General features: G+C 37.9%; 1 protein-coding gene across 1 annotated transcript in view; it reads left to right on the top strand.

The window, feature by feature from the left end:
- The window catches only part of LRP2 (LDL receptor related protein 2), a 1,335,386-nt gene that overhangs the window by 190,237 nt on the left and 1,131,555 nt on the right, over positions 1-13,594 (top strand). Inside the window, exon 11 of the mRNA XM_044075346.1 lies at positions 4,321-4,490. Within this exon, the coding sequence (XP_043931281.1) occupies positions 4,321-4,490 (170 nt within the window). The remainder of the gene's footprint in view (positions 1-4,320; positions 4,491-13,594) is intronic.

The following is a 13,594-nucleotide window of genomic DNA, read 5'->3' as shown; positions in this document are numbered from 1 at the left end:
TTAAAAATATAAATATAGCGTGAAAACATTTTATTTCTTGCTAGCTCCTTGAAATGACAGCTGTTAGTCACAAATAAATGACCGGAGATGGTAACTTTCACACCTAGCAAGTGCGCATTAGGGGAGGGAAGATGTAATATTTGTATGTACTACAGCTTTGAATACTTAACAAAGCCTTATTTGTACACCTGTTTTGTATTGAAGAAAATGTAAACAGAAAATAAAATGCTTTTTAGCAGCTACAGTATACACAAATCAGAGCAATTCAGCTAAAAATGCACAGAGTGTTATTGGTCTATCTAAGAAGCTATTGACTTACAACATTCTCTGACATACTGTAATTTAATGAGGGAGAAGTTTGTTTATAATATCTAAGCTGTGTCATGTTATAAACACCCACACTGCAGTCTGGCAGGTGAAGAAAATAACAAAAAAAACAAAATCACATTAGTATAACTGTCTGACAACAACTGCTTGAGGTATAAAATATAATAGAAAACACTTGAAGTGTCTGTGGTTCATTATCATTGCATATGATACTAATATACAATGAAAATGCATATATATGTTTAGGGTGGAGCTTTCCTTTAAATTTCTTATCTTTTAAATTGTGGCAGTAAAGGTAAAGTGGTAGAATTGTAGTTGCACACATTCTGAGTTACAAGGTAATATTTATAGTAAATCTCTGGGATAGTCTGAGCTGTGAGTTAACTGCCAAATTAAGAAAGTGTACCACCTAAATGTTAGAATGGGAGACACTGTAACACAGCAATCAGTTCATAGAATGGGAAATATTCTCCTACAACAAATCAGTAAATGAGAAAAATAAACAAGATTTACATGAATAGCTTAGTTTAATTGTTTTATATAAGGTAATGATGCAGTCCAACTTTGTTGTTAGATGTAATGTGCCAGTCAAGTATATATTGCTGGAAAGTGAACGAATGAGCTAATAAATAAATAAGTAAATAAGTAAATAAATTAATAAAATGCACCAAAATTATTTTCTGCAGATGCCTATCTGAAAATTAAATGACTTGACTTATTGACACTGAAAAATGTGAGTCTTAGAAAAAAACAAAAACCAAAAAACCAAAAGTATAGTGACAACCTGTACTAGATCACTGTAGGAAGTGATTTTGCAGTTAAAGGATTTACAATGATTAATGACATCTTGTTTAACTGACATGTTATTAACCACAACTAAAACATGTATCCTCACAAAAAGTCAGAAACCCTAGAAGTGACACTGAAAACATCACCAAATACTTCTGAACAGTTGTTTTTGCAGAGATTCTTGGTCCAACATGGAGACTTTGCCTCCACACCCCCAATCTCTCTTTTTATAAATATATATAAGTGTGTGTGTGTGTGTGTGTGTGTGTGTGTGTGTGTGTGTGTGTGTGTGTGTATGATTATCATTCACTGCATTGTTGACCCACTAAATTGGCATATACCATGTCAATGCCAAATGGTTGAAACTCATTAAATTAAAAAAAAATTAAAAAATAAGTGTTTTATGCAGGGTGCAAGCCTCACCCCCCATACCTCCCACACGCCCTACTAATTATGTGTACCAACTCTGAGATCACAAAACAGTGGGGAAAGGGCAAAATACCACTCCCTCTGTGTGGGGATCCTGCAAATCAAGTGCTGACATCATGTGGTGAACCAGCATTTTCAATAAAATACCTTTCTTCCAAAACATATGATGTAACTAACATATGACGAAAGGCAGGAACCTATATAAGAACATATTTATATATACACCAATTCATAGAAGAGGGAGAAGGTAACTTTACTTTGTTTTACAACTTTCCCCTTCACAGAATCCTGTAAAATTGTAATTTTCTTAATAGAGTATTTTACTTATTGGATTTGCTTCAAAGGAGCATGAAGATACTGAGCGATACCACTTCAATACAGATAATTCTCTTTTCGTAAAGGAAAAATGCATGCAAAACCCCCCAGAAAAATGCATTTCATAGTATTTGATCTTTTCTAAAATATTAATGTATCTGCATCATTCTATACAGTGATTAATATTAAACAATCCTGATTGGGTAGCCATGCTGATGTAATTTTGTTTTGCAGTCTAGACTTTTGTACCTCTGATGAAATTAAAATATTGTTGTGGGCACAGACTTCACTCTGGATAGAGGACCATTTGCTGTATTCTTACCTTTCCACTGACTTTTACTGACATCACCGAGATTTACTACTTTTTTGACTGCCATTGGCAACAGCAGTTATATAAGACTTTTTAAATTAATTTGATCTTTGTAAGGTGCCATCTCTTACACAACATTTAAGGTTCTTTTGAATGGTAGAGCTAAAAGAAAAACTCAGAACTGTAGTTCTAACTGCAGTTTCTAGCTGAGGTGTCACTTTTTTAATAAGTGTCTAGTATTTTAAACTCAAAATAAGCTAGTAATCTTCACCTTGTTGCATGCTTTATAATTTTTTTGGTTTATTATTTACATTGTAGCTAGCTACAACTGGTAAAAGATTAAAACCTTACTGTCCCTTATCCATTTCACTGACCATATCCAAAGAGTTTCTGTACAATATAGTGGTTATTCTGATAAATACCAGAAGACAACTGCATGAGGTTTTCAAGAAAGCCATAATATTGTAGACAGACTGCAAAAGACAGTTACAGGCAGGAAAAGGAAAGATAACTGGCTGAATTAAAAGAAAACTCTACTCTCCACTGTAGTCATCCCAGAGTTATTTTCCTTCCTGTAATATCACCTAGGTGTTATTTAGTGCCCAGAAGCCTTTTAATGCCTTTCAGTTTATTTGCCTCCCTTTCTTGCCTGCTAGTTGTCATGAAAGCCCTACAGATTTTTACGTGTTCAGATCTCATGTTATTTTAGAAAGGAGTCTGTCTCCGTTTTTGACCTAGGCTAGACATGTTGTTGTTTGTAGTTCTTAGTATAACTCGCAGCCTACAGTTTTACATCTTGAGTTTGCCTTGCTGAGGTCAGGTAAGTGCACAAATTGACAGCTACCATGAAGTTGCTTTACAAAGAGTTAGTTATTTGTGATAATTCTTTTATGGAGAGGAAGGGTGAGTTAATCATACTGCAGTGCTACATAAACTAGTAAGCACTCTCATTTTTGCGCAGTGAATTACTTATTTTATACATAATTTACTGGCAGTCTGAAGATAAATATAACTGGGTACCGCAGACCTAACCATCGCTTTAAAGTGATAACATTCTATCACATATAGATAACAAGATTGTTAGAGTGAATTGACACATTTGAATCCTCATAAATGGTATGGGAGAAGGTCTGACAATTATTTAAGTACCACAGGTTCAACTCCTTTAGAAAACAGCACTGCTTTACCTCTGCTGCTTTGAAGAGGGTTTAAATGTACGAAGCAGTCTGCAGTTTGCACAATTCATGGTCATTCACTGAAAAAGAAAAACAAATTAGCTTCTTGAGACTATGAAGTCAGTGTTAGTGTATTTAAAGGAGAAATTCATGTAAAGGGGACACAAGCTGCACTGTGGGGAAAAAAGCAAACTCTATGAAAAACAAAACAAAACAATTTCAATATGGCAGGGCCCCAAGATGTCCATTTTAGGGTAAAAGAAATTAAAATACAAATAGAAACAGTTGCAGTAATTATAACAGATTAGCATAGAGCAACATATCAAGATAATAGTGGGAAACAGATTTTTTGGAGTTTCAGGGTAGAGGTTTCCTTTGAAGTATGGAAATCCTGCCTGTTTATGAAAAATGTTATTCTAGGGTAGAGGCATCTTTTCAGGTACACGTGAGTACTAAAGTCAGAACAACTGCTAATAACTGCATCTTTGTTCAGGCTCAGAACTGTAGCTGTTAACCACATGCTCCATTTGGGGTATGAAGCTGATCATTTCCGACTTATTACACACACGCAAAGGCACATTCTGTTGTACGTTTCTTTGTCCAGCAGTCTCAGTGTTGTAAATCTTTGACATTTTTCTGCCTTTCTCACATTGAAATCACCTGCATAATGTTATAGAGGCATGAGCTATGAGACAAATATCGCAAGGCAATAATACTGACTTTCACATAAAGCCAAATGGCATTTAGAAAAAAACAAAAGAAGTTTATTCAGGCATCAAACAGAGGGAGAAATGCTTAAATCCCATTTGCTTTGTATGTGACAGTCTTGTGGTTCTACTATGGAGAAGGAAGAGCACTTTATGACAAAAAATTGACATTTGGGTGGCACTGACCTTTAAGCTTTAAACACAAGTCATGTTATATGAAGTTCTAAGAACTGTGATATTTAGTGATACTTTTTTTTTTAACTTTCAGCTGGAGTAGCTTCGCTTATCTTTTCTAATGGTCGTGACTTGTTGATTGGTGATATTCACGGACATAGTCTCCGTACACTGGTACAATCTCAGAACCGTGGTGCTGCTGTTGGGGTTGACTTTCACTTTTCTTTACACAGGGTCTTCTGGACTGATACTGTTCAAAATAAGGTATGTGGCCATTGACAAGAAGCACTGTTCAGAAATTCAGTGATCTTCAAATTCTATTTCTCAATATTTTTTTTCATTTTTTATTGGCAGCTTGCAGACTTTATATTTGTTTTTCAACAAAAAGTAACCTTCAGTTATTTATGCTAATCCACACTTTCATGATATACTATTACATTTGGTATATTAAACAAAGAGTGGCATTATGCATTTACATCTTGAGTAGCTTTTAATTTTATGCGCAATGGAGTCCAAATGTTTAATTAAGAGAATTATAGACATTCTTTCAAACCCACCAGATTTTTGTGAGTAATTTTTGGTAACCTGATAACGTAACATTTGCAAAAACTTCTGTGTTTTCTGAATGATATAAATCAGCTATGCTCCTTTTATGCTGGACTGTAGTAGATACAATATTAACATTGGTCTTTGTTTTATATTAAGCCAACAGCTGTATTTTCTGTTGAATGAGAAGCGAAAGGAATGCATTGTTTTCTACAACCTAGAAAAAAATGTGTGTAATTAGTAATAGTATGCATTTGCCAAAAATTTGGGAAAATATAATACCTGATGAAGAAAATAAGTTAATAATTTAATATTTTAGCTATCAAATAACACAAGTGAAGACAGCAAATTCCTGAAAATACAGTTTGCTATATGATTTTGAATCCAGATTTTCCAGACACTAAACAGTATGGTCATTGTGAAAGTAGTATTCCACTGACTTATGATATGATACCATAGTTATGTGCTCTTTATTTCCACATAAATGTGTGGCATTGTTTGCCTCATGCATTACATCTGCAGCAAACATGCACAGATCTAGTCCAACATTTAATGTACTTAGTGGTTATGCACTATATCTAAGGAGAGAATATCGCATTAGGTTTTGCAGCACCTTCACAGCTCATGCATCAGCACAGAGTATGCAGTGCATATTATTGGTTTAGTAAAATAATGGAATAAGAACATTTTGCAGTATCGCAGCAAATGTTAGATGTTGACTGTAAAGAGACTAGGCCTGCATCCATTCATGTAAATAAATTTGTCAAAATGGTTGCAGTGTGTAAGGCTGAACTTTGGAGTAGAGGGCTAAAGACAGGCAGGATCGGCAGTCCATCTCTTGGCTTTGAAGTAGGAGGAGAGAAGTGCAGATGGTCTGGGCATAAGAAGAAAAGATTTAATCCCAGTCATAAATCATTAACAGGGCTGCTGTCACCTACAAAAAAGAATGGAAAATTAAGCACACTAAGACAATGCTGTGCTGTTTTTTCTTTCCTTTGTTTTCAGTAGATTTAACCTCACATTTATTATTTAGAGATGACAGATAAACAAACACTTCATCATTGTCTGTTGGAGGTCATCAGCATATAGTGCTTATTTCTAGTCTGAAATTATCATTTTTCTGCAGTATTATCACAATCTGTTGTCTATGAATTGTAAGCCTTATGACTTCTGATGTTACGACCTCAGGCGGGTATGCAAACTGAAACAGATGGCCCAGTGTATAGTGTATGGGTTGGCATGGCACAGACGCAGCCTGTGCATTAAAGATACAGTGGGGGAGTTTCACAGCTGTTGCTTTGTAACACAAGGGAAAAAAATGAAAGTAACAAGTTTGAAGTAGACTACACCGATTGTGCAAATGTAGGCATGGATTATGTACTGAATTTGATAATATTTAATTGGCATATCAGAAGCTCTCTAATCAGTAGTTCTGGATAATCTGGAAGGACAAAAATACTTTCAGTTTACTTTGAAGCGTCATTCTGGGGTCTAGGCAGCTTCACATCAGATGCAATGGACCCATAATTATGAGTCCTACAGCTTTGACAGAAGGTGTGATTGGTTGTGAATTACAGTGAATGTGAAGTTCAGTCTGATTTACTGCATTTAAAAGGGGGGCTTTGCCCCCTGGTACCCCTTGATGTGGAGGCTGCACTCTCATACCATGTTGCTTCTTATGTGTGCAATCTCCTGAGAATGTTGAAATTAGAATGATCCAGTGTACTGCAACAATGGTCTTAGTATATATTCCCCAGAATCATGGTTTTACTCTCACTTTTCTGAGGATTGCAATGTATGTCCTCAGAATTTCATCAGGAAACCATTTTGGCCAGCAGTGCCTTAGAGGGCAGTTACATGATTAGGGGTAGCACATCACTGCTAGAGACAGCATGCTTTAATTACTAAAGTGCACAATTTGCTGCTTTTAGTTAAAGCTGGACTTATTTGGTTCAGAGGCTTATAATCATTTTCTAGGTAGGTAGTCAGGGAGACTATTGAGTGGCCTAGTTGAGTTTTCCAACATCCCCAGAGCACTGTCTAGTTAAGTGACTTGCTCACAGTCAAAAAGTAAGCAATTGGAGGCTGAGGGAATAAAATGCTGAACCATAGGAATCAGCTTGTTAAAAGCTCATAGCCATAATCCTATGTGCTATTTGCCAGAATAATCCTGTGTGCTTTTATAGCAGAAGATCATTACTTTGCGTATAGTTTTTCATCTGTCTAATGCAGAGTTTGCCTGTAGTAAACTCCCATATTCTCACTAATGTGTTGTGCTGACCTGGAACCCAAGTACAGTGAAACTCCTACAAGTACAGTTGTGTAGCCTTCTGTAGTACAGAATGCCATATACTTCAGTGCTGGAAATTCATAACAGTAAATGTGCTTACTGTACAGTGGAACTTAGTAGAAAAGTCTGCAACACTGGTTATGTGCCAAAAGAAACACAAGAGATATGCAGTCTCTGTAGCCACCACATATCAGTTTAACTATAGCCATACATTGTCTTACTATATCAAGTTAGTAAATCAGATAGTGTCAATACTTAGGTCAGTTTGATGAAAATGGTCAAGATATTTAGCTTTGTAAATGGTGAACCCAGGTTTAATGAGTAGGCCCAGGGTATTGAAAGGTTAGCAGAAGTTGAACATTGCAAGCGACTAGTGGTTCTTGAGGGAGGGTGTGAGGGTATGTACTAAAGTGTTAACCTGAGACTGGGGGACTTCACTGTCAGCCTCTTTAGGTAATGAAGGATATAAGTGAATAGGGCGAAAACATTTGACCTGCATGTAAACATGCATGTTGTTGAGTTTTCTAACACGTGCCTGCACCCTTGATAAAATAGCTGAACACCCCTACATCCTGATCACTTGCAAGCATAAATGGCTTGCAGGCCTTGATTCTTTCCATACATGGTAACACCTGCAAAAGGTGGTAATTTATTCTGTTGGGGTCCCATTTGGAAATGGGTCATGCTGGGACAGCTTGGTTATGTGGCATGAAGGTAAGCCAGGATCACAATGATGAATATATACTTAAGAAGTCATGCATATCAGTAAAAAAAAAAAAAAAACTAAATAAGGAAGGAAGAAATAAATACTAGTGTGTACATTAAAATGGCATTTTATATTATCAGTCTGCACCATGGTGGCATAGATTAGAGATTAAATAAATCACTCTTTTTTTCGACCCTGGGTGTGACTGCAAGAACAGCAATTTCATTTCAGCCAATAAAGCAAAATGTGAATACAATTATGAGGATTTCAGTGGAAAATAATACCCCCACACCACATCTATTTGATGGGTTCCATTTAGATGCTAGAAAGTACTTTTACGCGAAGACGAAAAGAGCGATACATATTGCAAGAACCACGGAAACATTGAATGTCCAAAACCGCAAAATTCAAAATGTCGAAGTGTCATGGTTGGCCCATCTGCGGTATAGCTCCGTAAGGTAAGTGTGCGATAGCTACGGACCTTAGGGTTAGGGTGCAGGTTAAGGTAAGTGCATAGATAGGTAATGTATGTAAGGTTTAGTGTAGGGTTAGAATTAGGGTTTTGTTAAATGTATGTATGTGGATTATTTATTTTGTTTTGGTATATCTCTGTAGGGTAAGTGTGCGATAGTTACGGACCTTAGGGTTAGGGTGCAGGTTAAGGTAAGTGCATAGATAGTAATGTATGTAAGGTTTAGTGTAGGGTTAGAAGTAGGGTTTTGGTGCTTTACTTTAGGGTTAGAAGTAGGGTTTTGGTTAGTGTATGTATTTGGTTTATTTATTTTGTTTGGGTAGGCAGTATGTAGTGGGAGGTGGAGTTGGTCGACTATGGGATTCGACTTTTTGAATTTCGCGGTTTAGTGCATTCGGCATATTTGCGGTTCGCACAATATGTGTCGGTGTTTTTGTATTCGTTTAACAGGATTTTCGCTAATATAATATAGACCCCTATTTGATTTACAACAATGAAATTGCCCAAACATTTCAGGCTGGCAACCAAATCATAGATGAAAATTACAACACAAGACAATTGCACTACCATCTTAGGCAAGAGATAATCACAGAAATGACAGCACATGACAGCAACTGCTGCCATATGGAAGGCTGAAAAACTGTCTGGCCAAGCTGCATTGGGTTACAAAGCTATTGCCCACTAAGTACAATTGCTCAATGAACATGTTCTGCAAGAATTTGTATTTTGATGTGTTGTGGTATCATCAAAGACACTACACAAGGTCATAATATAAATATTTAACACCAGAGTAACTAACACATTATGTACTTAATAGGATGATAAACACAAAGCAATTTTCAGGATGCTTGGGCCATCCAGCATCCCTCCTCAGTTTACAGTTATCCCACAAATGTAACTGTGTCACACACACACACACACACACACACACACACACACACACACACACACACACACACACACACACACACACGTGGGTACTCCCCCAATCCACAAAAAGTCTTGAACATCAAGTGACCCAAAGTTGATACCATCTGATACAGTTTTTTGTATACCATTGATTGTACAAAATGTACTATGAGGGTGGTTTTAATGAAAAGAGCATTAACAGTCCAACTTAACCAGTCATAAATGTGACCTTTGTGAGTTATCCAACAAAATTATGTTCTGAGATCCAGAAGATGTATAAAACATTCAGCCTCAGTCCAGATTCCAAGAAAACACTGTTATCTGTTATCCATTGCCATCAAATTTATGCACTTTTGTTTATCAGCTCTCTTACCCAGAAAGCATGCTGACTTGTGGACATGTGCACTCTAATAACTTCAACTAGATCTCAGCATTTCATGACTTTTCACGCAGGTGTCCAGAAAGCAGGGTTTTATTTCCTGACAGATATCTGGCGAGTTATGCACAAGAAAACAACACAGACCAACAAAGTTTTAAAGTCTTAAAATTTCACAGTCATGGTATTTTTAAATATCTTTATTAAGCACAGTATTTTAAAAAGTAATATAAGTACATATGCAGTATTAAAAAAGGAAACAAACCATAATAACATAAACCTTTCTAGGGTTTTAAAGTCCCCAGGGCTACTAGCCTAGTAATCTCCTATGATCCTAGCCAATTTCCCCCTTTTGTGCCATAAACACAGCATCAATGGGACTGGACAGTGTCCCAGGCTGTGTCCTACAAACTCAGCCTCTCCACAGGCTATGTTCCCATAAAATGGTATACAGCAACAGTTATTTTGCTCCGCAAAGGTGGAGCCACAACAGACCCTGGGAACAATCACCCTATAAGCCTGACTAGCTTGGTCTACAAGGCTATGGAGCACATCATCATGGAACTCATTAACCAGACATTGGGAACCTCCAAACACTGGACCCTACCCATTTCGGCTTTAAGGGCAGATCATGCCTACTAAACCTAATGGACTTCTTTGAGACAGTTACCAAGGCTACAGATGAGGGAAAGGTGGTACACACAGCCTACCTAGACCTCGTAAAGGTCTTTGACACCATTCCCCATTCTGGTATTATAGACAAGCTCACCAGCCTGAACATAAACCTCTATGTCACAAGATGGGTTTCCAACTGGCTCATGGACAGAACCCACATGGTGAGAATTGCAGGAGCCAGGTCCGACTCTAAACTGGTTACAAGTGGCATTCCTCAGGTCTCACTCCTAGGACCCCTTCTGTTCAGCATACACATCTCAGAGGTACAAGCAAGCACAGGAGGACTATGGCTGACAAAGTTCACAGACGACTGCATACTAGGGGCTATAATTGACTCTCCAGCTGACACAGACATCCTCCAAAAGGGTCTCACTGAGACTGATACTTGGTGTCAAAATCATGGCCTCAAGCTAAATGCCAAAAAATGCATAGTCATCCCCTTTGGAAATAACAAAGTACCCACAAACTACCACATAGGTGGTAGTCCCCTAAATACGAAAGATGTAATAAGGGATCTGGGGACCCAAGTAGATAGTGATCTCTTCTTTGATAATCACATTGCCAAAGTGGTTAGAAAATCCTTCTATGTGGCCCACCTAATCATAAAAGGGTTCGCATCCGGATCAAAAGAGGTCATTGTGCCCCTCTACTCATCATTCATCAGACCCATCATAGAGTACAATGCCCCATTTGGGATGTACCTTACAAGACACCTGCAACAGCTGGAAAGACCACAGAAGTACCTCACCAAGAGGATCACTGGCTCAAACAGATGCTCTATACAGCTCGACTGAAGAAACTCCAGTTGTACTCTGTTGCATACCGCCTACTCAGAGGTGATCTTTGCCTGACATACAAGGTCATGTCCAACCCAGAATTGATGGTCATGCTCCACCTAAAGAAAACCATATCCCCTCGAGCCACACACTCTAGGGATCTAAACCTCACAACAATAAATAGGACATGCTGGAGAGATAGAGTCCTGTCCCAGAGACTTCTCATGCTTTGGAACAAGATTCCAATCTACATTAGGCAGAGCTCCTCACTAACACTCTTCAAGAGAAACCTTAATGAGTGGATGGGAAACAGAAAGTTTACCCCGGGGATCACTTCAGTGGCTCTGCTGGACAGAAACACAGGGAAGTAATCTAAGGGGGCGGTGAAAGCCAACACATTCTGGCTAGGCTTATAAATGCCTTCTGGCACATAGCTTAGTACCTACCTATGAACCTATAATAACATATCCTTTATTTTCATGTGGTATACATATATGATTTCTTTTTAACAATTTTCATTCAGTCCAGAATTATATAAATTGCTCAATTCCTGCCTTCCCTTAAATTTCACTCCTACTCCTGAACATTATTCTGCATGTATTGTTCCCACAAATTCCATTTATTACTGTGTAATTTGCTCTTTTCATTTTGTAATTATCCCACTTCTAGTTCTTTTATCTCTTTTATAATATTCATCAATTCATATGTAAGTACTAGGCTAGCTGCCTTTGCTGGTCATTTTAATGGGTGGCTCAAAGGACTAGGGAAATTAGCTTGTATGAGGGTGTTCATGGTTCTAATCTAGAAGTAGCCACTTATTTTGGTTGGGGGTTGGCATAGTGGTCAAGGTACTTATCTTACAGATACAAGGTACAGTGTTTGAATCTCACCTTTGGGGATGAGGTTGGCATAATGGTTAAGGTCTTTCTAGGGTTGTAAAGTCCCCAGGGCCACTAGCCTAGTCATCTCCTATGATCTTAGCCAATTTCCCCCTTTTGTGCTCAAATTAACTTATCTCATTTGGTTAGTGATCAGCCTTACCCATCCCATGGTTGATAATTATATATTAGCCCTAATGTGAATAACTGGGATCATAACATAGATAATTTGAGTGGCTAAAGCATTTAAGAGCTGCCTCTGTACATTAGTAGTACAGGGGGCAGTTCTGGGGTAAATTTTCATAGAACCAAGTTGTGTTTGAATATGGACAAGGACAACTTTATGATGGTTGGAAGTCTATTCCAGAGCAGTTCACTCCAAACCATTCTGTAGATATTGCAGAAGAGGTTTAGCTCTCTATACAGAGTATTTCTGATGCCATTTAACTTTCTGATGTGCAGTAAATTCATCAGTGTTGGGTTGGAGGATATCATGTATGCTGGACACAAGTCACCTCTTAACAATCAATTGTTGCATGGGTCTGGACAGATACATGCCAAAGGGGGCATTAAACTCAATGACTAGCCTAATGAGGGCTGAGTAAAGGGGGACAGTGACATCCCTAAATGAAGTTTCAGTGTTTCCGCTACAATTTGTTTAAATTTTGATTGCCATTTTCTAGTACTTACTATTTTTGAACACTACCAGAGCTGGTCTTTCATTTAATAATCCCTTGTCTATTTCTGTTTGCCTATACTATGTCATCAATCCCCAGTAGGGAAAGTAGTCTGTAACCTGCAGTACAAAATTCTGCTTAGCCTCATTTGGCTTTATTTCCATGTCTAGTTATTTGTTTCCAAAACGTTGGTTCCTTTATTTTCTCCTGTAAATTACAGGCCCCTCTTGTCTACTTTTTACACTTCTATTTGCAGTCATCCGTACTGGTAAAATCTCTTTTCTCCATTCCCCATGTTGGCTTAGCTCTTAGAATACTTTCTGCTACTTCATGAATATGATATTCTGTGTGGTGATTATTGTTATTTTCCTTAAGGACCTGCATCCTGTACGTGATTTGAAGGGAATATCTTGGGGTGCTGCATTTAAGGCGCATATGCATAATATAAGCAGATATTTGTATGTCAAAGTGGAAAGGGATGCTGATAAAGTGGGAATGGGGTGGAGTTCAAGAAGTAAAGAGAGAGTTGGATTTTGTATGCAGGTCCTTAAGGAACATCCAGAATATTATAATTGGAGAATTCTGCAGCCTTCCCTAGGAAGTGTGTGTGTGTGTGTGTGTGTGTGTGTGTGTGTGTGTGTGTGTGTGTGTGTGTGTGTGTGTGTGTGTGTGTGTGTATGTGCGTGCATGTGCGTGTGTGTGTGTGTGTGTGTGTGAGTTTGTTTGAAAGATAGCTTCCGTGAGTAAAGAGAACTGAAAGACACTGAAGTTTATGGAGAGAATGCTGAAGAGGAGGCCTGGCGCAGTAGAACATAAACTTTTCTTGGTAAGCATTCAGTCTGTATTCCCAGTCTGGGTTTGGATCTTAGAAGCCAATACTCAAGGCATAAGTGCATATTCTCCATATGCTGTTCAGGCCAGGTTGTATTTGGTGAATTGTTTAGAGAATCCAGTTTGTGTTCATGTTTTCTACCTTAATCTATTGGGTGCCAGTTGTGTGATTCAAAGACCATTCCTTCAGTGGCCACAAACCCTATTAATGAGCTGTGGAGCACATCCATGG

This window comes from Protopterus annectens, chromosome 6.part1 (genome assembly GCF_019279795.1).
Source record: "Protopterus annectens isolate FY-2018-M chromosome 6.part1, PAN1.0, whole genome shotgun sequence".
Taxonomy (NCBI): domain Eukaryota; kingdom Metazoa; phylum Chordata; order Ceratodontiformes; family Protopteridae; genus Protopterus; species Protopterus annectens.
The sequence above is the reverse complement of the archived record's forward strand: the minus strand, read 5'-3'. Positions and strand labels throughout refer to the sequence as shown.